The sequence below is a fragment of the Aspergillus fischeri genome, genomic scaffold, assembly GCF_000149645.3.
Source record: "Aspergillus fischeri NRRL 181 1099437636264 genomic scaffold, whole genome shotgun sequence".
Lineage (NCBI taxonomy): Eukaryota > Fungi > Ascomycota > Eurotiomycetes > Eurotiales > Aspergillaceae > Aspergillus > Aspergillus fischeri.
Window position 1 is genome coordinate 5,903,692 of NW_001509762.1, and position 24,969 is coordinate 5,928,660.

Sequence of the window (24,969 nt, forward strand, 5' to 3'; positions counted from 1 at the left end):
AAAGTGGCTAGAGTGAGGGAATTGCAAGTGGCCTGTTCCCCAAGGCATTTTGAACAAATCGTAGATACGCCATTGGCATCTAGCCAACTGCGCGACAGACATCATATGTTATCTTTCAGACTTTTGATTCTATATTTAAGATGTGAAAGGAATTGGTATACTAACAGATGGCGAGACCAAAGACAAAGAAAAGAAATGTTATATACAAGTCAACTGTGCTGTTTTCAAATCGACAGGCCTCACCCATAACCAAAGCCCAGAGTGCGAGTGCCATCATCAATTCGAAGCTAATAACCCAGAAAAATAATGCAGTGAGATCGCAATGCAATCGAAAACGCCACGTTGCTCATGGTATCAAATACTTTCGAAAACACGCAGCGGCCGTTTCCTCAACCTCGATTGAAGACAACCGTACTTATTCCTCATATTTGCCACCCACGAAGGCCCAGTTTGACTCTTCGAGTTTGCCCTTGAGGAACTCGTATACCGTGAAAGTCACAGCCTGACCAGGAGCAACTCTCATCACACGAGGAGTGATACCCTTGTAGAAAGCGCGCGCACCCTCCTGCTTGAACATGTCCTTGGCAATGACCATGATTCGGCTGACGGCGGACTGACCAGGTTCAGCGCGTGTCTTCTGGAGTCTGGTCTTGATGGTGTCAATGGGGGCGTTTGAGAAGGGACCGACGGCACCGGAGATCAATCCGATGAGCGTTGTCTGATATGAGGGAAGCTGCGAGTTGCTGTACTCGGGCTGGGCTCTTTGAAGGAAGGCCTTCAGCTCGGTGTATGCGGTGAAGTTGGCAGCTTGGTTGGTACCCTGGCGAAGAGCTGTCAGGGAGACACCGCGATATAGGGTGCTAAATCCTTCTTCCCGGATCACGGTGAATAGTGCGTGGGGTGCGCTGCGGTACTTGGGGGTATCCAGAGGGTCCGCCAGACTGTGATGCTGCGCTTGTAAACGAATCTTAACGACTTCCATGGGGTTTACCACAGCGACGGCTTCGGTCACACCAGCAGCAAGACCAGCTAGGTCGAGATGTCAGTTCATACCCAGCTAAAGACACAGTGACCGAGGAAGGCATTGATCACGTACCAAGGAAGGTGGCCTTGCTGGTAACTGCACCAGTCTCCTTATCCGCAAGCATCTGCTTGTACCACTCATAGGAGGTGAAGCGAATAGCCATCTTCGGGATGATACCGCCTAGAACAGCTCCCAGACCCTTGTACAATCCCAGGGCAGTCTCCTTCTTCACGATCTCGACACCGGTGGTGATAAATCCACGAGGTTTCGCCTGTCGAAACAATGAATTATCAGTGACCGCACAACTGAGTAACACTTGCGGCTTAACTTACCCCGGGGGCCCTAGCCCGTCGCGAGAGCTGCATTCTGACTTTGATGGTATCTGGGAGATTGTTAGCCCGGCTTTCAGAGCCCGATATCATTGAATTATAGCCATACCAAGGGGATGGCAGACGAGAGCCTCCATCATACCGGCACCACCACCAGCTGTGTCGCATGTTAGCATCACCGCCAACGAAATGTCCGCGCACCACAAAAGCGTCATCTTACCGATCAAGTTCACAGCCGCGGAAGCGGGCTTTTTGCCCTTGTTTCCCTCCACAGATTTGGCGGCCATGGCGAATGACTGGGTTTGTGAAACGCGATTATGCGGCTTTCTTTTCTTTTCTGTCAATTGAGGTTCTAGCTTCCTTCTATGACGATGGCTGACGGCGGTGATTGTTCTCGAAGACTAAACGGGGAGAATGACAGAAAATTGGCAAGAAGGGAGGAAAGGAGGTAAAAAAGGAACGAAGTATGACTCAATTGGGCCCGATATAGAATTAAAAGGCTCCAAGAAAGCGACGATATCGGATCTTCACAGGTGCGCAAGAAATCCGGGGAGTTACGGAAGTATGGAGTTCCCTCGGCTCAAATCAGAGCTGGTATTTAGATTGCTGAGACACTCTGGGGTCACCCGCTTATTGAAATAAAACTGATCGATTTTCGGGAAGGGGGAATCGCTCAATGTTTCGGGATCAGTGGCGGCTTTGTTACTTTGTTCTGTCTATCTTATTCTCCTCGCTCGGGGCCGTGGGGAAGCTATGACGGGGAAGCGGAGGAAGCTCTTCTGGACGAGCGGAAGAGATGCCGCCGCCCGCAATGTAGAACTGAAGGGTAGCCGAAGCTGTAGAAGAATAGAGATAGAAGAGCTGTATTGTTAATTCAGCGATGTGCCTTGCGACTGACTTATATTTCTCGAGCTTTGTCTAGCGATCTAAGTAGAGTTTGCTCATGCCTACAGCGGTTATTGAAGGAGATCTACTGCCGTCGTCTTTCACAGCATCATCCCGAGGCATCGGGACAAGGCCAAAGCTGTTGCCCAGTGTCCAGAGTCCAGTGCCCAGAACCTGCCTTTACTCCGTAGTTAGTCCCTTGGTTGTCCCTTAGATCACCTACACTAGATTTGCCAGGTATGGCTTGAGTTCCTCCCAAGAGCAAATGACTACTACATCACACCCACCAATGATGTTCGAGAACCGTTCTTCACATGCTTAGAGTGACACGATCGATGCATCATCGTCATTACGCATGATCTGAGTGCTTGTGATTCCATACTTATCCTCCCTTAGTCAGGATAAGTCTCGTGCATTTTATTGCAGAAACACCTCCTTTATCCTTCATAGGCGTTTACCTTGGCGTCGTTACCCAGCTATGCGGAAATTTCCGGCTAAGCCCCTCGAATCTTCAGCCGAGGCTTTTTCCCGATTCGGACAGCCTGCGCCGTATGTATGGAGACAGTCACTAGATGCATGCTTTAACAGCACTTGGCTGTTATTGTGACTGAGGAGTTTGAATTTCGTGATAAACGAGTCAAGTGACGTCGATTTAAATAGGATCGAAGACATCTGCACGGTAGATATATTCGTTCTTCTGCTTCAGGGAGGAACCGAGATTTCATACTCCCCACGCTTGATACTAATTCTACGGCTTCTAGTTTATCTATGCTCACTACAAGAGTGATGCAGGCTCTCTATTTGAAAATATAGTACAGTTTATTGGTATATGGCCATGTGTACTATTGCCTTATCGCGCCACGGGCCTCTTATATGTTATTGATTCTTGCTGAATACTGTACATCTGGTTATATATCATAGAGGAAGAGGTCCTGCAAGGAGATAAGAATCGAGGGCAACCACTCACAAGCAAATAGATCCAAATTAATCTGTGTACAGCCTCTGTTCCTGGCGAAAAGCCAATTACTATCTATCAGTATCAGGAATCAGTTCAGCCTGATGTTAAGGCAGTACTTTTTACCCCACACAAGCTATTATCATTTATCAAGGATCATCGGATTTGATCCGATTTCCGTCTTTAACCCCATGAATTGGCATTCCGGAAAGGGGACTGACGGTAAACATGAATCAAACAAGCATTGCTTATTTGAAGTTGATTTGCCTTTGTGTGCTCTACATTACGGTGTACTCACAGAAGGGACTACGACCGACTGATTGCCGAATAACACTTTGCGATGAACCACGGCATAGCCGAAAATGACAGTTCTGAGCGGCCGCGTCCCTCGAAGGCATGGAGCTTGAAGTACATCAGCAAAACGATCTTAATTTTCCTTCTGCACCAATGGTTGCTCATAGGTATCGGAGTCGCCTGTGTTTTGGCATACTATTTCCCCAACGTAGCCAAGCATGGCGGCGTCATCAGAGCTGAATACAGTATCCTGTACGGAGCGATGGCCGTCATTTTCCTCACGTCGGGTCTAAGCATCCCACGCCAGAAATTGTTTACGCATCTTCTAAACTGGCGTCTTCACTTCCTTGTCCAGGTCTTCTCATTCATTTTCATTCCCGCGCTCACACTTGCGGTTGTTCATATCATATTGGCTGGAGATCCGCATGGCCATATCGACCGGGCCGTGCTGGCGGGTTACATCTTCACCGCTTGTATACCGACTACCATCGCTTCGAATGTCGTGATGACCCGATCAGCCGGTGGAGATGATGCAGCTGCTCTGGTTGAGGTTGTCATTGCCAATTTCCTAGGTCCCTTCATAACGGCTGGTTGGACTGTCACCTTGCTCCCCACTACCGCTGAATTTGATCCATGGAGGCAAGCGAGCGGAGATTTAAGTGAGATGTACAAGGATGTATTCAGACAGTTAGGTCTCAGTGCACTTTTGCCCCTGGTAATAGGACAGCTGGTGCGTTGGGCCTGGCCAGAGCAGACGGAACGGGTGATGCAGACATATCGTATCGCGAAGCTTGGATCCGCTTGTTTACTGCTGATTGTTTGGTAATTATTATGATCATGTCCCGAAGTGAACCAAAATATCTGACTTTGATAACCATGGCAGGATGACATTCTCCTCCTGCTTCGCCACAGGAGCACTTCAAACTCTTTCCGTGCAAAGTGTCCTGTTCGTGGTCTTCTTCAACATCGCTCTGTACATTGCCCTCACTGCCATATGTTTTGTTCTTTCACGGCCACCGGAAGTACTATCGGTCAATAGATTCGGCATGCGACGCATCTTCAAGCGCATAACCCCCGAGGAGACGGTCGCAGTATGTTTCTGTGGTCCCGCAAAGAGCACCGCGCTGGGAATTCCCCTGTTGTATGCCATGTGGGCCCCAGTGGACCTGTACACCAAGGCAAGGACCTCGGTCCCTGTGTTGCTGTATACGACGGAGCAGATCTGTATAGCACACTTTTTTGTTCATGCCCTGCAAAGGTGGCATAAGAATCTAAACAAGAAACAGGATGTTGAGACAATCGGCGACCATGGTAGTTCTTCCAGAATGACTGTGCTTTCACTTGCGGACGAACCGTCAGACCAGAGAGGCGTGGGTAGATGCAAGACAGTCCATGATTAGAATGATCAAGTTCCTTGTTTGATAAGATGAAAAGTTCATAACCAGAATGTTTATCGGTAATCCCTTCTCTGCCTTCACAGAGATCGATGCATGCATTTACAAACGGAAGAGATCTTATATAACATAATTACCAGCGGACTGGCCTGGGCGTCAAAGGAAAGGCAAGCCAGAGGTTTCGAAGATATCATGCGTAAGGCAGAGGGCTAGGGGGGAGAAGCAAGGAAATAGTGATAAAACCGACACCTCGTCAAATATAGCTCACCTTCACTCCCATCCCCACAGTGCCCTTGATCTTCTGCCAACCCGACCCAGTGATTCTCCGAATCTTCTCGCGGATATTCTGCCTGCTTAGCGCCACGATAATGCCTAGCATGAATAAGAGCGTGCGAGCAATTGACAGAGGATTGCCAGCCACGGTCTTTGAGATGTACTGCAGAATATTGCGCAGCACATTTGCCAACGCTCGATTTGATCTGGCCGGCTTGTCGGTTTTCCTGACATTTTTTGACGACGCAGGAGGTGAAAATGCAGTGCGTCCTGAAGGAGTTGACTTGCTACCAGACGTTTTGTCCGTGGGCTTTCCCACTTTGGCTTTCGAAGCGCCATTGGGTCGGCTCTTTTCGATACCAGAATCGACCTTGCTATTATTGCGTCGGTGATTCTTTTGCTCCAAGCGTTCGGCTGCTGCTGCTTCTTCCGCTCGCCGACGATCTTCCCCACGCATTTGTCTCTCCAGCTCAGCGTCTTTCTCGCGCTGGAGCGCCGCTGCGCGCAGTTCTCCTTGTTCCTTCTCTTCCTTAATTCCCTCGAGGGTCTGTAGAAAGACATCTTTTCTTTCCTCGTCCAGGACCTCACTCATATTGATAAACTCTCTGGCATAGTCCCATTCCTCATTACGGGGAAGAACGTGAAGTGTGAAGAGCTCAATGATCGTAACCCGCGCTGCCAAATCTTTCGGAGTGTCAGTGCCGCCGTTCGGTCTGGAATGAGAATGTTGAGACGGAGAATTGCGCAGATGCTCTGCGATGTCCAGGTTGGGTTGGCCGTATGAGGACAGGTAGGTTTCAAGTCGTTGCTGGTTTAGCGATTGGGAAGCAGAGTGTTTCAACAAGAGGGTGGCTCTGTTAGTCATAGTAGTCAGTGTCAGTGCAGGAGATAATTGGTGGAGGCAGAAGCTTAACGGACAGATTATAGACGACCTCTGCATCGACAGACCCCTCCAACCCTCTGTAGCCAGTCTGAACTACAGTCTCCCAAATCTGCCCATCGCGCACCTGGGACGAGATGGACTTCCACTTCTTCTGACCGAATTGGTTTTTCCCTTCCTCAGGCCCCAATTCGACAATGGAACTCAAGAGAGTGATATATAGATTCCATACTTTGATTCTCCAAGTACTTTGAGCGGACGCTACAGGCGGCGTTGAGTCGTCACCGTTAACGTATCGCTCGTCATGAGGTTGCGCAACAGTTATAGCAGGTTCAAGAGCGGCCAAGGCCTCTGGCAACCGTCGTGTCAGATAGAGTTCCCGAGCATTCTTATATGTCTTTGAACAGAACTTCGAGGGAGACAGGGACGAGGTGGAGGATGAAAGTTGCGACTGAGACGTCGTCATGTACGATCCATCTTCGGCCATTGTTCACCGCCAGCGGAGAATGCGATCAGCGAGAAAGAATCAAGGTGAGGTCAGAAGGAATGGATAGTAATTGTGAGAAATTTCAACAATGGCGGCAGGAGTGATGAAGTCGGATAAGTATCATAAATTGAAGCTGTCGCAAGGATGCATGAAGCTTGTGAGTGGTAGTTGTTAGTCGCTAGACTCCGATTGAACCCAAGAGTTGGGGTTAACTGCTTTCCCTCGGCTCGGCCATTGCCTCAGTCTGGGGTCTCGCTGATGTCACGGGATGCGGATCCGTAAAACACGGAGTACTGCTCCGTATCATGATCTTACCTTGATTATCGAACTAACTATCAGGAGACTGATTGTTTCTAAACATTGCGACTGTAGAAAAAATATTCAACCATCACTGCTGCATCGAACATATCTCTGCGAGGACTCACCGATGATGAAGTACGCGGAGCTCACGAGACTTGCTTCATTACCTGTCGATCGGGGCAAGTGTTACTTCATTCGTCTTCCCACATGCTAGCTTCGATCAACATTCAGATTAAAATCAGTTGGATATATGCATCACTTGCTCCTGGGGCAACTTCTTTTTTTCTAATTGAACTCCTTTCATTGTTTCTAGCTGTTTTCGTCTCTCTCAGCTCTCGATCTCATATAGATCACTGCCAAAGCTCAGTGGACCACTGAGAAGATGGATGTAACAGCTCAAACATTCCCTTATCATCTTCCCCGGATCCTGGATGATCTGGCAACATGCTGCTTTGTATCAATGGACTTCGAATTTTCTGGGATCGCTACTACTTCTTCGAACCCAAACAGGGGATCCCAGACCCTCCAGGCTCGCTACGAAGAAGTGAAAAACTCAGCCGATAAATATCAGATCTTACAGGTTGGGCTGACAATCTGTCACGAGGATACCGAGAATGGTCAGATCTTCAGTTCTTGCCCTTCATCGTGGGTTCCGGCTATTGACTTGGACCTTCGACAGCTTCGTATACTTTGAAACCCTACAACGTAAACTTGAATCCGATTATCGACCGGAGACTAGAGGTGGAGAGAGGCTGGTCCATGCAAAGCAGCGGTATGTCCAGTCGATTGCCGCCTTAGTTACAGACATAGAAACCTGAACAAATCTGCCCAGCTATTGAGTTCCTACTCGAGAACAAGTTCAGCATCGACTCCATCTTGAAACAGGGTGTCCAATACCTGTCTCGGGAGGAAGAAAAACAAGCTATTGCCAACGCCATCGAAAGACGTGACCGCGTCGCAACACACACTTCGATCGACGTCAAAGAGACTGAACACGAGTCGTTAGCCTTCCTAAAAGCCGTTCGCCGTCTCGTAGATGACTGGCTTGCACTGGGAGCCGTAAGATAACCATCACTGGGTTCTTTGAGGAAGCTAATCATTGTACCAGACACGCGAAGAGTACCTGAACATCCCACCGCCAACCCGCCTTGGTGTTTCTCGATCATCCAAGTCTCTGCCCTCGGCCTTGAACAGGTTTCAGAAGAGGCTTGTTCACCAGTTGATAGAGGTGGAATATCCTTCATTGGTGACAATCAGCAGACCCGATTTCATCCAAATCATCGATTACAACGAGGAACGTGAGAGATCAGTCCGCGAGCAAAGAGTGACGAGGGTACGGGAGCGCACCTGGAAGCAGACAGGCTTTAGGTGGGTAGCTGAGGCTTTAGCTGGAGGAGATCTTACCAATCTGGATTCCGGGTACTTCATTGGTATCATGGCGAGCTCCGCCGCTGTAGAACCCAAATACCCTCTCAACGAGTTCTCAGACAAACTCAAGCAGCGATTGAAAGAGCATAGGCCTGTTCTTGTTGGCCATAACCTTTTCTCAGATCTTATCTACTTTTGCCGTTGCTTTTTTGGGCCTCTTCCAAGCAAAGTGGAAGAGTTCCAGTCGATGGCGCACGAATTGTTTCCGGTTTTGATGGACACCAAATACATGGCCACACATAACTGTGGTTCCATCAATCCCAGGTCGTCACTCTCAGAGCTCAACGAAAACTTGGCTAAGAAAGCATTTCCGAAAATCAGTGCGCATGACTTCCTTGATCGTCCGCTTGAATTGATGGCTAAGAAAGACAACAGGCATACACCCGCAACATTCCAAGTATACTACTCAGAAGATTGAACATGAAGCAGGCTACGATAGCTTGCTAACTGCCCAAGTTTTTATCAGGCTATCTGCTCAGCTCCGCGAGGGAGGGGTAGAACTACCGCAACAGAAGTCCACTAAGGATGCTCAGGACACCTCGAACCTCCAGCAAACGTATCAGGAGGTTGCATCCGATGCCTATGCTGAGGGCAGATTGCAAACAACATCTGGAAGCGCACACAAGACTTTTGAGCAGAAGTCAAGACCAAGCAGCACAGAATCTCCCAAAGCGCCAATGACCAGAGTCCTCGGGACCAGATTTGATCTACTAGAGATTGAAGAGGCCATGGATGAAGTCGACAGTAATATACCTATCGATGACCGTAGATTGTCATTGGGTCCTACCGATTCTGTGGAGGTCATGCAGAAGGCTGCTAATGGCGAGCTCATCCCTCGACTGGGAGCGGAGTTCTGGAAAGTATACGGGAACAAGTTGCGAGTCTTTGGCACATTGGAAAGAGTTTGCGTGATGGGAGCGTCGTGAATTCCAGGCACCGGTACAGGTCCAACTACGCGCAGCTCAAAGCTCTCTTGATTGTACACAGATATGTCATCGATTGGTAACAAGAACAACCGCGAGGGCGTCACCATACCAAAGCATAGTGGATTACAATGACCCAAAATTGGCAGTGTAGCAGAATGTACGCAGCGTCTATCTAACAGTACACCTTGATTTAAAGAAGGTACCGCTAGCGAAAAAAGGCCGCCTACTCTCTCTGAGCACCACTAAATGATCGACTGGTTGTAGAAGAATCATAACGCAGTTGACGATAAGGAAAAGGTGCTGTGAGAGAAAAGAAAGAAACAGGAGAGACGGAGGACGAAAAATGAGAAAGAAAAAGGCTTAGGTCACCTGACCTTCTAGCCTGTGCAGGTCTAGCGTGGTTCGGCGGGAGACAGGTGACCGCCAACTTTTCTTTAACAATTATCGGGGACGGACTGTGTTGACGAGGACAGAGTCCAGTGGTTGCATTGTAAAAATGTCTTCAGGACCCAATGGCGCCAGGCGCATAGCGTCCGTGTTGAGTACGCAAAAAGCAACTTGTCTGTACATTGTCTAAGTCGTTTTCTGACTTCTTTTCAGGGCCTTCAATAGTCGACTCCCGAGTCTGCAGAAGCTGTCAAGAGACACTCGTTCGCCGCAATTATGCCTCCACTGCTGCGCCTAGTTCAGCTTCAGAAACCATTTCAACTCCTGCCTCTACGTTTCCCGTCGTCAGACCTACACACATCATCAAGGCCGGCGTGGCCCTATCCCGTCCTCCGCAAATCACCCGCGATCTCACACCGTTCGAAAAGGCGTACTTCTTCTACCAGAAACGGCTGAACGAGCGACTGGCACTCCCATTTACAAAATACTTCTATTTCAAGCGGGGTACCCCGGCCGATGAGGACTGGAAGCGTAAGATTCGGGAGCGTCAGACGCCTGCACGCGACATCGGCAAGTATAACGCGTACTCGAAGGAAGCATGGAACGACGAATTGCTCGTCGGAGCTGTCGAGTCCGAACCAGAGCATCAGATTGAGATGCTTGTGCGGGATGCAGAGGCTACTGTCAATGCTACTTCTCAAGATACCAGCAAGAAAGAGGAGATTCCCAGACCGTTCCCCCGAGTGACGGAGGCGGACCAGAAGAACGACCAGAGGAGCCTGAACCGGGCTCTGCAGAGAACCCTCTATCTTCTTGTCCAGACTAAGGAGGGATTCTGGAAACTCCCCAGTTCGCCGGTCGAGACGGGGGAGTCCCTTCGCGTGGTGAGTAGTGTTTGAAATCGAGCGCATGACCATTCTGGGGTACTAATTGATCGTCTGCACAGGCCGCTGAACGTACCCTGGAACAATCTGCTGGTGTGAACATGAACACCTGGATGGTTGGCTATCACCCTGTTGGCCACCACGTCTACAACTTCCGACACCCCAAGACCGACCCCGCAACTGGCCAACAATGGTTCGGCGAGAAGACATTCTTCATGAAGGGTCGTATCATGGCCGGACAGGCTGACCTGTCCGCCAACGTGCAGGACCTGCAGGACTTCAAGTGGCTGGCTAAGGAGGAGATTGCCAAATTCGTGCTCCCCCAGTACTACAGCAACATCAAGAACATGCTGGCTGAGCGGTAAATGCCTAGGTTCGAAGTACACAGAATCCGTCTATCGCATTTATGATACTCTTTACTGTTGGCTTGACTGGAGGAGGATTTGTATCGATAGAGCTGTTGCGCACCATTTCCTTTGGGTTGAGGGTGACCGTTTCCACTTATAGGTCACTGAATTGCATATACTGCTGTAGTATGAAATGTATAACTAGCTTTCTGAATTTCAATCATTTTTCAGCTTCATGGTCCCAGTTCCTTTGGAGTATTAATAAAATCAACCCAAACGCCACGCCTAACATCTATCCCAAGTAAACCAAGCTGAAGAACGGACACTAAAACACTCTGCATCACTTCAAGTTGAACTTCTGCCCCTGGACCACGGGCTGGTCCTTTGCAGTTTTCCCAGCCAGACTCTTCCCACACATCGGACAAGCTATCGGTCCCATCAGCAACTGCTTCAGCACAGATCAACCCAGGAAACCAAAGATAAAGAACTTACCATTCTTCTGATAGGCACACCGCTGACAATACTTCCGCCCCTGCTCCGTCTTGGTCTTGCACAACTCACAAGACGAGGAGTACGCCGCATATGGATTCTTGGCCTTGGAGCTGAGCAGTTTACTCTATGCTTCATTAGTTTGATCACTTAGATAGCACTGCTCCTCAGAAAGAGATAGAACATACCTTTCCAATACCGGTATTCCCCAACGTCGGTTTCGATTTCGTAGCAGGGCCAGCTCCAGCTCCGCCACCACCGCCTAGGGTCGTCGCAGGCGAGCCATAGTACATTTCACTCTTGCGTTTGACGCCTGGGGTGACCAGTTCCGTGGACCTGAGTTTCTTTTGGCATTTTGCGCAGACCATGGTTTTTTTTTTTGTGTGGCCTATTTCCTTTTTCGTGTTCGTGGTTGTTAGGTTCTGATGGTTGTTGCTTCTGTTTGAAGAGTCCGTCGGTTGGGTGGCACTTATTTGGGCTTGATGTCAGGGTGGAGACTTGGTGGGTGGCACTGACTTATAATGCACCCTGCGGGGTTGGTTTGTGCGGATTACTGTAGTGGGTATAAAGAGGTACAAGTTATTGAGAATGCAAGGTCTTTAAGATTATTCTATTATATGCATAGCGTGCGTTTCGTAAAGACTGAGACAGGGTATGTCGGATTCATCGCTCAATATCACAGAGACCTGGAAACTCAACCCGAAAAATATCCAACGCAATTGGTATCATCAAATAGGATAGGAAAGTTATTCTTGCGGAAAAAAGTCGACTGATCTATTAATATCCCTCCTTTCACGCGTGAGGATGGTGTTGGTATTGTTGGTTAGATGGGAGCCCATGCGATCCAGCATCGCTCTCACTGTGGAGCTCTGCTGGAGGAAATTGTCCGTTGCCGTTCGCGGGGTTCGAGTAACCATTGACGGGGCTCAAGCCACCATTCACAGGGCTCGAGTAGCCGGAATGTGCTGAATGGCTAGGAGGCTGTGGTGACGGCGGTTGATATGGCTGGTATGAGGACATAGGAGCGTAAGGGCCTGGAGGGGGAGGAGGAAGAGTCTGAGCATACTGAGCATGCTGGGCATATGGGGCATGCTGGACGTTTTGAGCATGCTCTTGAGAATAGATCTTGCTGGCCTTGCACCATTGGATACAGCAGAATATGAGGCCAAAGTATATGCCGATTGTGCAGAAGAAGGAGACGATTGAGGTGGCCAAGCTCAAATACGGCGGCGGCATCTTCGATTCGAAATTGTACATGATTGTCACGATCAGCTGCTCGAGGTTAAGCACAAAGAGGAAGAAACCTGCCAAAGCAAGGGTTATAGATCCGGTCTGATCAAAGGCTATTAGCGAACAGGCACAAAGTTAGACGACAAGTCGGCTCATACCTTGCTGCTAAATCTCGACTTCGCAATGATGAAGATTGTCCACACGAGAATCTCCAGAGACATCAGCCATGAGACGATGATGCGAGCCTCAACAATCCTGTTGTAGTGTCCGACTATTTGCCGTTGGCTGCTTCCGTTCACCTCCATGACGAGGAAAGCAATATACATGGCTGCATTGACCACCATGAGAATCCCCAAAACACCCAGGAGAACCCAGTGCAGTATGGACACGGGAAGGAATGTCTTGCCGCCGTTCGCAATTCGGTTGAGATATGCTTGGATGACTCGATAGAAGACGTAGAACATGAGAAACATGGCCAGAAGCCAGAATATCGTTTGGAGCATTAGCATGACAACATAGCTCTGCTTCACTGTGACCTCGCAAATATAGAAGAACATGTAAGGGATTACAAGGAGCTCGGAGCTAGAGGAGAAAGTTAGAACTTGGGTTCGGCTTCTTGATTTATCTTCCTTTGCGACAGAGAATCGGTCATTCTACTCACAGGATATAGCTCAATATCCCGAAGACAAGAGTCTTCTTAGGGAGAGTCTTGGGTAGCGCCTTAGGCTGTCTGATGAAAAAACAGCCAAAAAGGAAGAGAAATAGCACTCCCAATGTGAGGAACTCGAACGCGAGCTGCGCAACGAAGTACGATCTGCGTCCATACACGCTGTACATCGAAAATGTAACCTCTTCGTTCCATGGCGAGTCGTTATAACTAGAGTAAGAATAACCACTGGACGAGCCGCTCCTAGACTTTCGTGGTAACAACATTATGAGTTTCGACACACGCTCCTTTTTGAGGACAACCTCCCAAGTCAGGTTGTGGACAATTGTTGGAGGATGCGGCACAGAAACAGCGACGGGGCCTCATTTTCAAGTGTTCAGATAGGAGTTGGGCTCAAAAAGTATGCTATTTTGTGGCTTGCGATGGTTTCTGTTAGCGACGAGCATGATGAACAGCTGGAGGCTCAGCCTTGGGGATACGAGGTGCTGGGGGGCTAAGCACAACCGTTTATTGGGCCATGGAGAGCATGAATTCGCAAAATACCTCAACACAATCACGCTTGGGTTGATTCGGGTCTAGTTTAGCGACTTTACGGACATGTTTGGCCAAATTTAACAAGTCTTTCCCGAATCAGCCTCGTTCGAAGGTTTTTTTTTTTTTGCTTGGCGGATAGTAAGGCGCTCAGAAGTCTCCAGGAGACTAGGAGCTAAGAGTCAGACGAGTCATTGCCAGGCACGCTCGTCATCCCATGAGTCCGACAACAGTCATTGTTGATATGAGAGACGAATAGAAAACTGGTTGATGCTATTCGTCGATTATAAGTTGACTTCAATACCTCTGAATCTCTATTGGTCTTGGAGCGCCCCCGTCTCAATCTCCCATCTCCCTCAAAAGGCTTCTACTGGCTAACTTAACGTTTTCACCCGATATAAATCATGAATCCGGGATCCACTAGGGAAGACCCTCATATTTGGAGTCCCATGCTGTTATTACTGGAACAGCGTGCAAGAATTGTGAATTCCTGAGTGGTGTATCAATTAAGGCTGTGCTCAAGTACTCCGAGATCGGCATGTAGTTTAGTCCCTTTGTTAACAGTGAGGGGACTGATTTCTCGTTCTGCTGTAGCGATATATATGCGGCACGAGTGTCGGACTCCTGGTCGGTCATGAGATTGCATGCCCGCAGGGTAAGCAAGTCAATGCATTTCAAGGATCAACTCCCTGCCTCTTTAAATCTGACTGCACGTGCTCTGGAGAACATCAAAGCTTGAGTCCGCGCATATATCTCGCCTCCGTGAAGCGCGTTTTCTGAATCATCTCTGAGAGACAGAATACATCACTGTAGCATGCGTATTAGTTGAAGCGGCCTGGACGTGTTGCTATAACCACAAAAATGATCCAGATAAATAGAAGGCCGTTAGTAGCTATTTTAGCATAAATCGGACACAGGTAGCCGTTCAGTCTTCCGGGTGCTCATCTGTGTGCTGAGAGCAACCGAGACTAGCAAGCCCGCGACAGGTTGAGGAAGACACACAGCTAGATTTTCAAAGACTGGACACCCTTGATGAGAAGACGAGGACTCCGATTGCTAGATACACGGATCCGCTCTTGTGGTTAAATGCTTCATTGTCCTCCAATCTCGATTGTGATCTGGTGTACTCGTCAACTGTTTGCTTTGATTGCTCGGAAAAGCATGCTTATGTTCATCGTTCCAATTGAGGTTTCGTGCATGATTTGACAAGTTTGATCCTTGTACTCGCTCATTCACAGGCATGTTCCTAGAAGGAGAGATGTAAGCATGCAGGACAAGCCACAGAAAGTGTCCCCTTGGCAATGGCTGTGCTTCAGTGATGGCGATGACGAGGTAGAAGGAATGGTTGAAAAATTCGACCGTCACCTGTGGCGTAAGACATCATGGTAAACAATCAGTCTGACTTCAGCTCTGCGCAGATAGACACGATATATCGCCAACTCCGAGTGGCAGAGGGTTGTGTTGGCAGTGGCGAAATAAATAAATAGGAACTAACACCCTCCACACTTAACACCTGCCACTAGATTTCCTTCTCTTCTCTCAGCTTGTGCCATAAGGTCCATAAACTGGACCACTCCCTGGCTGTTTTACTTTTTCAGCTGTTCAGGATCAGACCGTTCACTCCACAACTTATCACTTGCGTAAATCTGCTGGGCTGTTTGCTGTCCCAAGAACTGTAGCATGAACCGCCACTTGTGAACCGCGTTGCAGCAACTGAACGGCAGAACTACACATGATGGCAAATCAGCATCTATAGAAACACTCACACTCGAGTTTGTATCAAAATCTGAGGCGTGAATGGAACCAAAAAAGTGCTGGATAATAGCACCCGACATGTCGGGACCAACCAAGCAATGGTTTCTTGTACCCAGTTAAAGGGGGCGAGAAAGAGGGCATCTCCCCCGACACTATAAGTTGGCTATTCTCTGCATTTCGCGTTTCCATGATGACTCGCGTTGGATATCTGGGAATCATCCATCATCTGCTAACAGACGTTCGAATTGTCGCGAGCCTCTGGCAAACATCGCGTTGCGAATCAAGGTTACTATTGAGAACTTGAGGTTCATCTTTGCGTTGGATTCTGACTCCTTGCGCGAGTTGTATCGTACTGTCGAGTACACAACCTCAGTATTTTGTCTTCGTTCGTTCGGCATCCAAGAGGCCTGTTCGGTCCATCTTGCTTTTCCTCGAAGTGTCTCTTTACTTTTTCTAGCTTGATTGCTTCATTGCGCCCAGACTGGGTAAGTCTGCACTCTTTGTTCAACACCTGTCTTGATCTTCACTTTCACATATACCATTGGGATCCTTGACCCGCATCGACTCGCGGCATGGGATGGCCCCGTGGAGAGAGAAGTATAGCTCCCTTGCTTCTTGCTGTGATGAGAGATTTACTCTTTTTTTCCAAGATAATGCGATCATCCTTTGTCTTCTCTCTCTTCGTGTTTTTCTGCCCATCACTGTCTTACTTGTATTCAGAACGACTTCCAGGCTATTGCAGTTTGAAAACTCATATTAGGCAGGAATTTCCATGCAGATTCGACGCTTGCATTGAGCGACTGCGAGTAAAACGCTCACAAGGCAATCTTCCCTAATCTGAAACACTTTCGCGCAGGCAGGCAGCTCGCACAATGCCTCCTCATGGTTCTTCGTTTAGTACGTTGAATTTGCCCTCAACATTCTCACTACCGGAGTGTATGGAATATTTTACTCTTACTGCCGGTCCTAACACGGATCTCTGGCGGAAGCCGCCCAACGGAGACACTGCTACGGCACCTATTGTTTTTACCTCGTTACGAAACCCTTTCGTAGTCGCCGAAGTCACTGTGAGTGCGGACTGGGAGATGGAATCAGATCAAGGCGGCATCGTTGTTTTCGCCGGAGCCGCACCTCAATCCTTCTCCTCAGAGAATGTGCCAATATCACCAGTGACGCCTTTTATTCGTCACGAAATATCCCGGTCTCTGCGGCCGTGCAGATGGGTCAAAGCTGGCATGGAATTCTGCTCGGGGACAGTGAACGCATCCTCAGTCAGTGCAACGGCTGACGGAGCTGACTGGTGTGTCTCGCCCCTCTGTCTGCCTGACAATGGACCGACGACTGTGCATTCTCTGCGGATCAAGTTCGAGCGCGTTGGTCATTCACTTGTGGTCTGGTATCAGATTCCAACACTGTCCCCATTTGCAAGGACGCCGGGTGCTGTGGGCAGCACGTGGAAGAAGCTACGAGAAGTGACATGGTTCTTCTACGGGGTAGAAGACAAGTTTGTCCATGTGGGTGTGTATGCTAGCCGGCCGGCCAATATCTCGCGTAATAGCACCGTGTGGGCGATGATGAACGGTCCGATGCTGGGCAGCAGCGCCACGGCCGGCTCTGAGGAAGGGTTGGTGGTGGAATTCGAAGATTTGGAGATATATTGACGTCTGTTTGTTTTTTGCTCTCGAATAGCTTTTCAGATACCTTCGTCCTAATCTCTTTCTGTTTATGTGATAGCAGCCTGCAGTTCTTTTGCGTTGATTTTCTCAGGCCTCCGGTCACGGTTTTATGAGCTGTTAAAGGTGTGCATCTGTGTTTCTTAGATGTCTTGTAATTGAATTCTGTTCCAACGACCTAATTTGCATGATGGAACATCTCGTCGCTGTCCTGATGAACATTGGTTAGTCTCTTTGTGGTTTCTGCTATGACTTCATTGCATTGCTCTCTAAAATTGAGGTAAATGAAAGCTTAACATGGTTCAGAAGATGTCAACCTTTCTACGTATTATATTCTTAAGGGTGTTGGAGAGCTGCATTCTCTGTTTAGTCCGCACCCTATTTTCTACCAAAAGTCAACACCTGCAGCATGTACGCGAAGATCGACAGCGCTAGAGCAACCAAGATTGCTGTTGAGGTCATGAGTTATCTACCAGAAAATAATAGATAGGCAGTGCCATCCCGAGAAATATAGAGTCTCTCACTTCAACCGACCAAGTACGGAGTCAGCCACTCTGCACTCCACGGGTAGTTGTGAGTAAGAAGGCTACACGGACCACTCTGTCGGTAGGACAAATAACCGAGGGAGCCGTTCCATGGCTCGTGAGAAATCCACGACCAGGACAGTATCGAAGCCCACAAGCGAAAAATAGCAACAAGGATAAAGGAGACAGGAGGTGATGAGACTATAAGATGTTGGCTGGAAGTTTGACCCGCAAAGACACCCCTTTATTCGTAAGAGCACATAGATACAATGGAGTATTTTGATCGCAACTGAGTCTGGAGGAAGACGAGGGTTTCATGCTCTAGTGTTGCATTGCATATGCCTTACTGAAGTTGCTTTCCGCGAACCATGGTTTACTATCGTAGGGTAAGGTGGTTCAGGGACTGGTCGAATCAAATCTTTCCATGCTTGACTTCAAAGATCCTTGGATAATAACTGGACTCTCGCATTTTTGAATGGTAAGAAATAATAGCACGAAATTATCTCATGACATGACGGGCGACGGCGTAAACGGAGAGGGTCCTTCAAATGACTAGCAGTACGGAGTACAGATGGGACTGTACTCCGTATGGCGCCACACACTATTATTTTGCTGATACCGAATCCACTCATGCCTCTCCTTTTCTTGAATGCAGAGATTTCTGATCCTTGGATTCGATCATTGTGCACAACATGCCGTAGTGAAATTCTGTGCAGGTCATGCTGAGATTGAGAACCAGACAAGAGTACAGCTAAGAAGCAGGAAATGATACAAAGCAACTTGATCTTCTCAACTTGGAGCATGTAAAAAAATATTACCAGGGATATGATTGGCAGCAGGGAAGCCGCCAACTCACCGCATTTTGTGCTCTGGCGCCAGTCCCGAGCCTTCATGGTTTAGTCTACACTCTACCTTAAGGATCTGCGCAAAATTATCAGTAACCTACGTACCTGGGAAAGTTTGTATGGATACAGAATCATGCTACCTTTGGTATCATCATCGTTCATTGAAGCTGGCGATGACTCTATGTCTGCTGCCGATCTCTGAAAGAATGCAAGTCAGTCAGGATCCAATTCAAGATGTTCCCATTCCGTGTCTTCCTTATCCCCTATCTAGTCTATATAGCTACAGCTCCATGACTGGTATCAAAATCACCTCGAAAAAGCCACTAGCTCGAACTGGCAGCACCCAAATCACGGGCGGGGGCCTGATCACTGTGACAACTGCTGGTGCCCCGCTAACTAAGTAGATAGTAAGTAACTAACGGCCAGAGCTATGCCACTTTCTTTGGCACTATGCCCGAGTCGTGAGGGCTTCTAACCGTCTTTGACATACAGCTTACACTTTGACGACTCCATCCGACCTTTGGCTTCCGTGGGCACCACATATTTTTTTTTTCTTCCTTGTGAATCACCTGCACTCCGGCTCCTAGCTCCTCCTCCTCATCCATCGGTCTCCTCGAGTTGATCTCCTCATCTGACTCCCCTCGATTGTTTGTTTTCGCAGTCTCCCAACTACCTTAAGTTTTCCTTATCGGACCAATCTACGCTTGGTCATACAACCCCTCTGACGATACCTCTCACAACCTCCCACCGTTCCATATTCCTGTCTACTTGTTCATTTTGAGAGGTTTCTGTCCGATTCGACTACCGCCTTCCTGTATACTATTTCATCTCTTGCTGTTTGAGGGGTACTTCGTTCAATCGTTGGAGACTCGATTCGATAAAGACCTTTGCTTTCCAGTCCTGTTCGCGTTTGACCTCTTTCCTGTTTTGTTTGTCTGTGATACCTTACGACTGTTACGACCTTTATGACCATAATGGCTCTCACCAATGGAGAGACCGTCACTATTTCCATCCGTCGTCCAACTGAGACCCCCGCCATCTACGTTGCGGGGACCTTCTCGAATCCCAAATGGGAGCCCTTGGAGCTCAGCGCCAAACCTGTAGAGCACAAGGATGCGGACGGGAACTCCACTAAGACCGAATACCTCTTCTCCAGAGATGTTGAATTGCCCGAGGGTCAATACCAGTATCGGTTCAGGGAGGGTACCGACGGTCCGTGGTTCCATGATAAGGATGTGAAGCATGGTACGAAACTTAATCTCTGTGTCGGGTACTGTTGACTTGGAGCTGACCATTTCTGTGATTGCAGCTGCCGACGACGAAGGCGTCGTCAACAATATCCTCACTGTTGGTTCGAGTTCATCCGCTGCGGCGCCTGTTGCTGCGGAAGCTAAGGCTGTCGAGAAGGAAACCGAAACTCCTCTTGAGAATGGCACCAGCGAGAAGGCCGAGGAGATCGCGAAAGAGTCCGAGGTGCAAACCACAACGACGACCGAGGCGGTGAAGGATGAAGTGCCAAAGGAGACTGATATCCCTGTGGTTGTTGAGAAAGTTCCGCACGCTGAGTCGGAACCCACGACACAGGAGGTGAAGCCGGAGCTTGTTTCCGAGATATCCAAGTCGAGCGATATCCAGGAGGACGCCGAAACACAACCTGCCTCTATCGCAGCCGCAGAACCTAAGACCAACGGCACACATTCTACTGAGCAGATTTCTGGATCACAACCTGATGATGCTGTTGCGGAGAAGGCGGAGCCAGTGGAAGAGAAGGCAGCTGAGGCTTCTTTGACAACTACAAAAGACGCCAAGGAAAACAAGCCTGAAGAGATTCCCAGCACTTCACCTGAGGCCGAGAAGCCTGAGACAAAGGAGGTCGAGAAGGCTGAGGATCAGAAGCCGCAGGATGTTGAAATCGTTCCTGCTGCAGTTGAAGAGAAGGCGGAAGCCGCTAAAGAATCAGAAGTGCCAGAGTCTGCCCTCGAAAAGTCTCGGGAAGAAGCTGCGCCCGCGCAACCAGTTACGGAGGAAGTGCCTGTTGTGGAATCTAACCTAGTGGAGCCATCTTCAGCCGAACCGACAAAGGCCGAGAATGCCCCTACAGAGACAGCCACTGATGAGGCGCCACTTGCCGAGAAATCCTCCGAGAAAACAGTGCCTGCGGGGCCTATCGCTGAAGAGAAGGTTCAAACGACCATCGGGGATGAGTCACCCTCTCTGAACAACGTGGAGGAACAGCCAGCACAGGAGTCTGTCGAGGCGAAGAAGGCGGCCGAGGAGCCAGCCGAGGCTTCCGGTGTCGAGCACTCGGCTACCGACGAAGCCGCTGTTGAGAAACCGATCAAGGAATCCGCCCCTGAGGAGATTCCTGAAGATTCTAAGAATGAAGTTGCTGCAGAGGCCCCCGTCGCGGAGGCATCGACGACTGAGAAGGACGAAGAGACCTCCCCTGACGCTGAGAAGGAGCCAGCTGTTGAGGGATCTGCCAAGGAACCAATCCATGAGGAGATTTCTGAAGATTCCAAGAAGGAAGTTGCTGCAGAGACCCCAGTCGCGGAGTCATCGACAACTGAGAAGGTCGAAGAGACCTCCCCTGACGCTCAGAAGGAGCCAGCTGCTGAGGAATCTGCCAAGGAACCGATCCACGAGGAACAGAAAACCGAGACGGCTGTTGCCGAAGAACCGGCTAAGGAGACACTGGTCGAGGCAGTTCCTGCAGAGGAGCCTGAGGTGAAATCTGCCGAACAGCCTGCCGTCGCCGAAGAGTCTGCCAAGGAGACTGTCGCCGAGCAGCCACCTGTTGAGATTGCTTCCACAGAGGATTCAGCACCTACTGCGGAAGTGACAGCCGCCAAGGAACCCGAGGCGCAGGCAACGGAGGAGCCAGCCGCTAATGAATCCATCAACAAAGAGGTTGAGGCACCAACGGAAGAGCCTACTGCTGCCCAAGAGTCCGCCAAGGAGCCTATCAGCGATGAGCCAGCAATCCATGCGCCTCAGGCCGAAGAATCAACAAAGGAACCCTCTACCGAATTGGCAGCCGCAGAAGAAATCACCGGCAAGGAGGCTGAGACACATACGGAGGTGTCTACCGCTGCTGAAGGACCTGCCAAGGAACTTGTCAATGATGAGCCTGCTGTAAAATCTGCCCCAACCGAGGAGACCGAGGAACCAGCTAAGGACGATACCACTCAAGTGGTAGCCGCCAAGGAACCTGAGCCACAGGGAGCCGAAGAAGCTGCTGTTGAGGAGACACCTGCCACAAATCTCGAAGCACCAACGGAAGAGTCCACTACTGCAGAGGAGCCCGCTAAGGACCCAGGCAGCGAGGAAACGCCGAATCAAACTCTTCCTGCCGCGGAGCCTTCCATGGAAGCCAAAGCTGAAGAGGGTGCAAAAGAAGAGTCCACAACCGAAACAGCGCCAGAACCCGCTGTTGTCGAAGCAGATGTTAAGGGACCTGTTCAAGATGAAGCTGCGACTGAAACTCTGGCTGAGGACAAGCCGGTCACCCAGGAGTCTGTTGCTGAAGCGGCTCCCAAACCATCGGAAGTGAGCGAACCAGTAGTCGCAGAAGTTACCGCTGAAACTCCTGCGGTTGAAGAGGCTGCGTCGAGCGAAAAGCCTGCGGTAGTGTCCGAGACTGAAGAGCCAGGGGTTGAGGAACACCCCGTTACCCAGGAACCCGCAAAGGAGTCCGAGGCTGAAGCAAGCGAGAAAAAGGCTGCTGAGTCCAAGGACGAAGCTCCTGTTGCTCCCGAGGCGCCAGAGGCACCGGCTGCTGAGACGGCCGTTCCTGAGCCTGCGAGCGAATCTCCCGAAGTCGAAGCTGTAGCTAAAGAGCCGGCCACTGTTGAACCGCCCCAAGGACCCACCACGACCACCGGAGAGCAAGCTAAGGAAAAGGTGGCCATCAACGAGCCCACCGAAGCTACTGCTACCGAGGAAGCAGTTCCTGCGGAAGTATCTGAGGTAAAGGGAGAAATTGAAGAACCTGTTGCCGCTACTGAGAAGTCCGAATTGCCCGCCGACGAGCCTACTCTCTGCAAGGACTGCGGTCCCGAGGAGACTACAACTGAGGAAGCCGCTGCCCAGGAGACCAAGGCCAGCGACGAGGCTGTTGAAGAAACCAAGGCCACTGAAGTGACTATCGAAGACCCAACTGCGGCAGAGACAACTGAATCCGCACCGGTTGAGGAGGCAGTTGAGCCAGAGACAGTGAAGGAACCCGAAGCGGTGGCACCGGTTGCTGAAGAACCTGTTGAAACCGTGGTCGCTCAAAAAGACGCTACTGAGAAGAAGCCCGCTGAAGAGACAGTCTCTAAGGACGTGACAGCAGAGGAACCCTCTGTTGCTGAGGAAGTAGTTCCTTCGAAGCCCGCGACGGAGGAACCAGTCTCAGAGCCGCAGACCAGTGAGGCGACTGAACCTGCTGAGCCGGAAGCCAGCACTCAGGCACCTGCTCAAGATGAAGTTGCCGAGGTGGCAGCGACTGAAGAACAGCAGGAAGATGTGACCACCGACAAGGAAGCCCCTAAGGAATCAGTGGCTGAGAGCGTTGTCGAGGAGACTGCACCGGTAGAACCTACTGTGCCCGAAGCGGCTGTCGCCACCCGTGCTGTTGATGAACCTACAAAGAATGAGAGTCCCAAAGATGTAGTGTCTGAAGAGCCCTCTCAGGAGTCGACTTCCGAGGAACCAGCTGTCCAGGAGGCCGCCACTGAAGCGGTTACTGCTAGCGCCTCGGCCGATCAGCCTGCTTTGGAGAAGCAAGTCGAAGCCCCGGCTACGGTCGAGGAACCCCAAGAAGATGAGAAACCCGCGGAACAGCCCGCAGTCAGCGAGCCACAAGAGGAGCTCGCAGCAGAGCAGGTCCCCACCAAGGACGTTACTGAGGACCCAGTCGCTGAAGAAGCGGCCAAGCACACAGAGGAGACAGTGGCCACTGAGCCGGTGGTTGAATCTGCTGTCGAGCCGGTCGTCGAACCCACCACTGAGCCCGTCGAGTCTGTCGCTGAGCCGGTTGAGTCTGTCGAGCCTGCTGCTGAGCCTGTTACTGAGCCCGTTGCGGAGCCCGTTGCGGAGCCCGTTGCTGAGCCCGTTGCTGAGCCTGTCACTGAACCGGTTACTGAGCCTGTTACTGAGCCCGTCGCCGAGCCCGTCGCCGAGCCCGTCGCCGAGCCCGTCGCTGAGCCCGTCGCTGAGCCCGTCGCTGAGCCCGTCGCTGAGCCCGTCGCTGAGCCCGTCGCTGAGCCCGTCGCTGAGCCCGTCGCTGAGCCCGTCGCTGAGCCCGTCGCTGAGCCCGTCGCTGAGCCCGTCGCTGAGCCCACCATCGCACCCGCGACTGAAAAGCAAAGCGAGGCTCAAGAGGTTGAAGTGACTACCGACGAAGCGAAGCCTGAGGCCGTCAAGGAAGATTCTGCTGAGACAGCAGTAGAACCTGAGGTCAATGGCGTGGTCAGCAACGGTGGAGAGGTAGACCAACCTCCAACTGGTGAAAAGGAGGCCGCTAAGGTCGAATCCGAACCAGTAGCCTCCGAGGAACCCAAGGCTGAAGAGCCGGCCCCTACTTCCAATGGTGACTCTTCGGTTGAGAAAGACGTCGATCCTTTCGCTCAGCCTCCAGTTCAGGATGCCACCCCCGAGCCCACCGTGGAGGCCGCCAAGGACTCAGAAGAGAAAGACTCGATTGTGACTCCTGAGCTCGTTGGAGCTGGTGCTGCAGCTGCCATCGCTACCGGTGCTGTTGTTGCTGGAGTCGTTTCCAGGTCTCACAAAGAGCCTGAAGTCGTTGCTACACCTAAGGACGATGTGAACACCAAGGAACAGTCTCGGCCTAATGACGACAAGCAGGAAACTTCCCACCTCGTACCTGCACCCCAGATCGCCGAATCCTCCACTTCGAAGGACATGCCCACACCCGAGCCTGAAAGTGATCCTGCTCTCGCAGCACTTGCTGGCGACCGCGAAGCTCTGCTCCGAAAGCTGGAATTGCCATCCACAGAACAGTTGCCTGCCGAACCTACTTCGTCCACCAAGGATAACCAGGCTGTGAAGCCAGCCGGTCACGACGAGCACGCTCCTGCGTCTACTGACGGCCCCTCCGTCGCGAGCGAGTCTCCTGCTCCTACTGAGAGCGATGCCGGCAAGGCAGTTGCTCCCAAGAACAACGAGGAGTCTCGTTCTCCCAGTCAAAATCGGTCAGTCACTGCTGTTTCCTTGAACCATAAGCGAGACAGCTGGTTGAGGACTATTTTGCGTGCCGTCTTCGGCAATTTCTTTGGCGCCATCTTCTCGCCCTTCCGCCGTCGTGGAAGGACGAACCAGTAGATGGTTGCTCCTACCGCTTGTCCAAGAAATTATTCTGCTCTACAGAGTCTCTGAACTCCAGGAGTGATCAAATAATCAATCGCTTAATCATTGTCAGTGCCAAAGCTAATGAGATTCAGGAATCTGTTCTTGATG

At 50.4% G+C, this 24,969-nt stretch overlaps 9 protein-coding genes across 9 annotated transcripts, besides 4 other annotated features; 5 read left to right on the top strand and 4 right to left on the bottom strand.

Moving 5' to 3' along the window:
* Positions 1-415: 415 nt before the first annotated feature.
* On the bottom strand, positions 416-1,640 carry NFIA_092260 (putative succinate:fumarate antiporter (Acr1); the record flags this gene model as incomplete). The annotated part of the gene is made up of 5 exons (XM_001261161.1): positions 416-1,029; positions 1,097-1,295; positions 1,357-1,406; positions 1,463-1,510; positions 1,574-1,640. The coding sequence occupies 5 exons, from the start codon at positions 1,638-1,640 to the stop codon at positions 416-418; spliced, it is 978 nt and encodes a 325-aa protein (XP_001261162.1).
* A 2,109-nt stretch (positions 1,641-3,749) lies between these two features.
* NFIA_092270 (uncharacterized protein) lies at positions 3,750-4,887 on the top strand (the record flags this gene model as incomplete). The annotated part of the gene is made up of 2 exons (XM_001261162.1): positions 3,750-4,309; positions 4,371-4,887. 2 exons carry the CDS (start codon positions 3,750-3,752, stop codon positions 4,885-4,887), a joined length of 1,077 nt encoding a protein of 358 aa, XP_001261163.1.
* Positions 4,888-5,134: 247 nt separating this feature from the next.
* Positions 5,135-6,521, bottom strand: pex26 (the record flags this gene model as incomplete). Its single annotated transcript, XM_001261163.1, has 2 exons — positions 5,135-6,008; positions 6,073-6,521. The coding sequence occupies 2 exons, from the start codon at positions 6,519-6,521 to the stop codon at positions 5,135-5,137; spliced, it is 1,323 nt and encodes a 440-aa protein (XP_001261164.1).
* A 682-nt stretch (positions 6,522-7,203) lies between these two features.
* On the top strand, positions 7,204-9,175 carry NFIA_092290 (CAF1 family ribonuclease; the record flags this gene model as incomplete). The annotated part of the gene is made up of 5 exons (XM_001261164.1): positions 7,204-7,438; positions 7,501-7,593; positions 7,654-7,880; positions 7,930-8,569; positions 8,625-9,175. 5 exons carry the CDS (start codon positions 7,204-7,206, stop codon positions 9,173-9,175), a joined length of 1,746 nt encoding a protein of 581 aa, XP_001261165.1.
* Positions 9,176-9,671: 496 nt separating this feature from the next.
* NFIA_092300 (mitochondrial 54S ribosomal protein mL46) lies at positions 9,672-10,811 on the top strand (the record flags this gene model as incomplete). The annotated part of the gene is made up of 3 exons (XM_001261165.1): positions 9,672-9,717; positions 9,776-10,446; positions 10,509-10,811. The coding sequence occupies 3 exons, from the start codon at positions 9,672-9,674 to the stop codon at positions 10,809-10,811; spliced, it is 1,020 nt and encodes a 339-aa protein (XP_001261166.1).
* A 322-nt stretch (positions 10,812-11,133) lies between these two features.
* On the bottom strand, positions 11,134-11,650 carry NFIA_092310 (cysteine-rich PDZ-binding protein; the record flags this gene model as incomplete). The annotated part of the gene is made up of 3 exons (XM_001261166.1): positions 11,134-11,219; positions 11,286-11,409; positions 11,471-11,650. 3 exons carry the CDS (start codon positions 11,648-11,650, stop codon positions 11,134-11,136), a joined length of 390 nt encoding a protein of 129 aa, XP_001261167.1.
* A 424-nt stretch (positions 11,651-12,074) lies between these two features.
* Positions 12,075-13,069, bottom strand: NFIA_092320 (uncharacterized protein; the record flags this gene model as incomplete). Its single annotated transcript, XM_001261167.1, has 2 exons — positions 12,075-12,554; positions 12,671-13,069. The coding sequence occupies 2 exons, from the start codon at positions 13,067-13,069 to the stop codon at positions 12,075-12,077; spliced, it is 879 nt and encodes a 292-aa protein (XP_001261168.1).
* A 3,268-nt stretch (positions 13,070-16,337) lies between these two features.
* On the top strand, positions 16,338-17,126 carry NFIA_092330 (uncharacterized protein; the record flags this gene model as incomplete). Its single annotated transcript, XM_001261168.1, has 1 exon — positions 16,338-17,126. The coding sequence occupies one exon, from the start codon at positions 16,338-16,340 to the stop codon at positions 17,124-17,126; it is 789 nt and encodes a 262-aa protein (XP_001261169.1).
* Positions 17,127-19,481: 2,355 nt separating this feature from the next.
* Positions 19,482-24,834, top strand: NFIA_092340 (PT repeat family protein; the record flags this gene model as incomplete). The annotated part of the gene is made up of 2 exons (XM_001261169.1): positions 19,482-19,752; positions 19,817-24,834. 2 exons carry the CDS (start codon positions 19,482-19,484, stop codon positions 24,832-24,834), a joined length of 5,289 nt encoding a protein of 1,762 aa, XP_001261170.1.
* Positions 20,862-21,154: a microsatellite.
* Positions 23,498-23,538: a microsatellite.
* Positions 23,547-23,831: a microsatellite.
* Positions 23,561-23,831: a microsatellite.
* Positions 24,835-24,969: the final 135 nt, after the last annotated feature.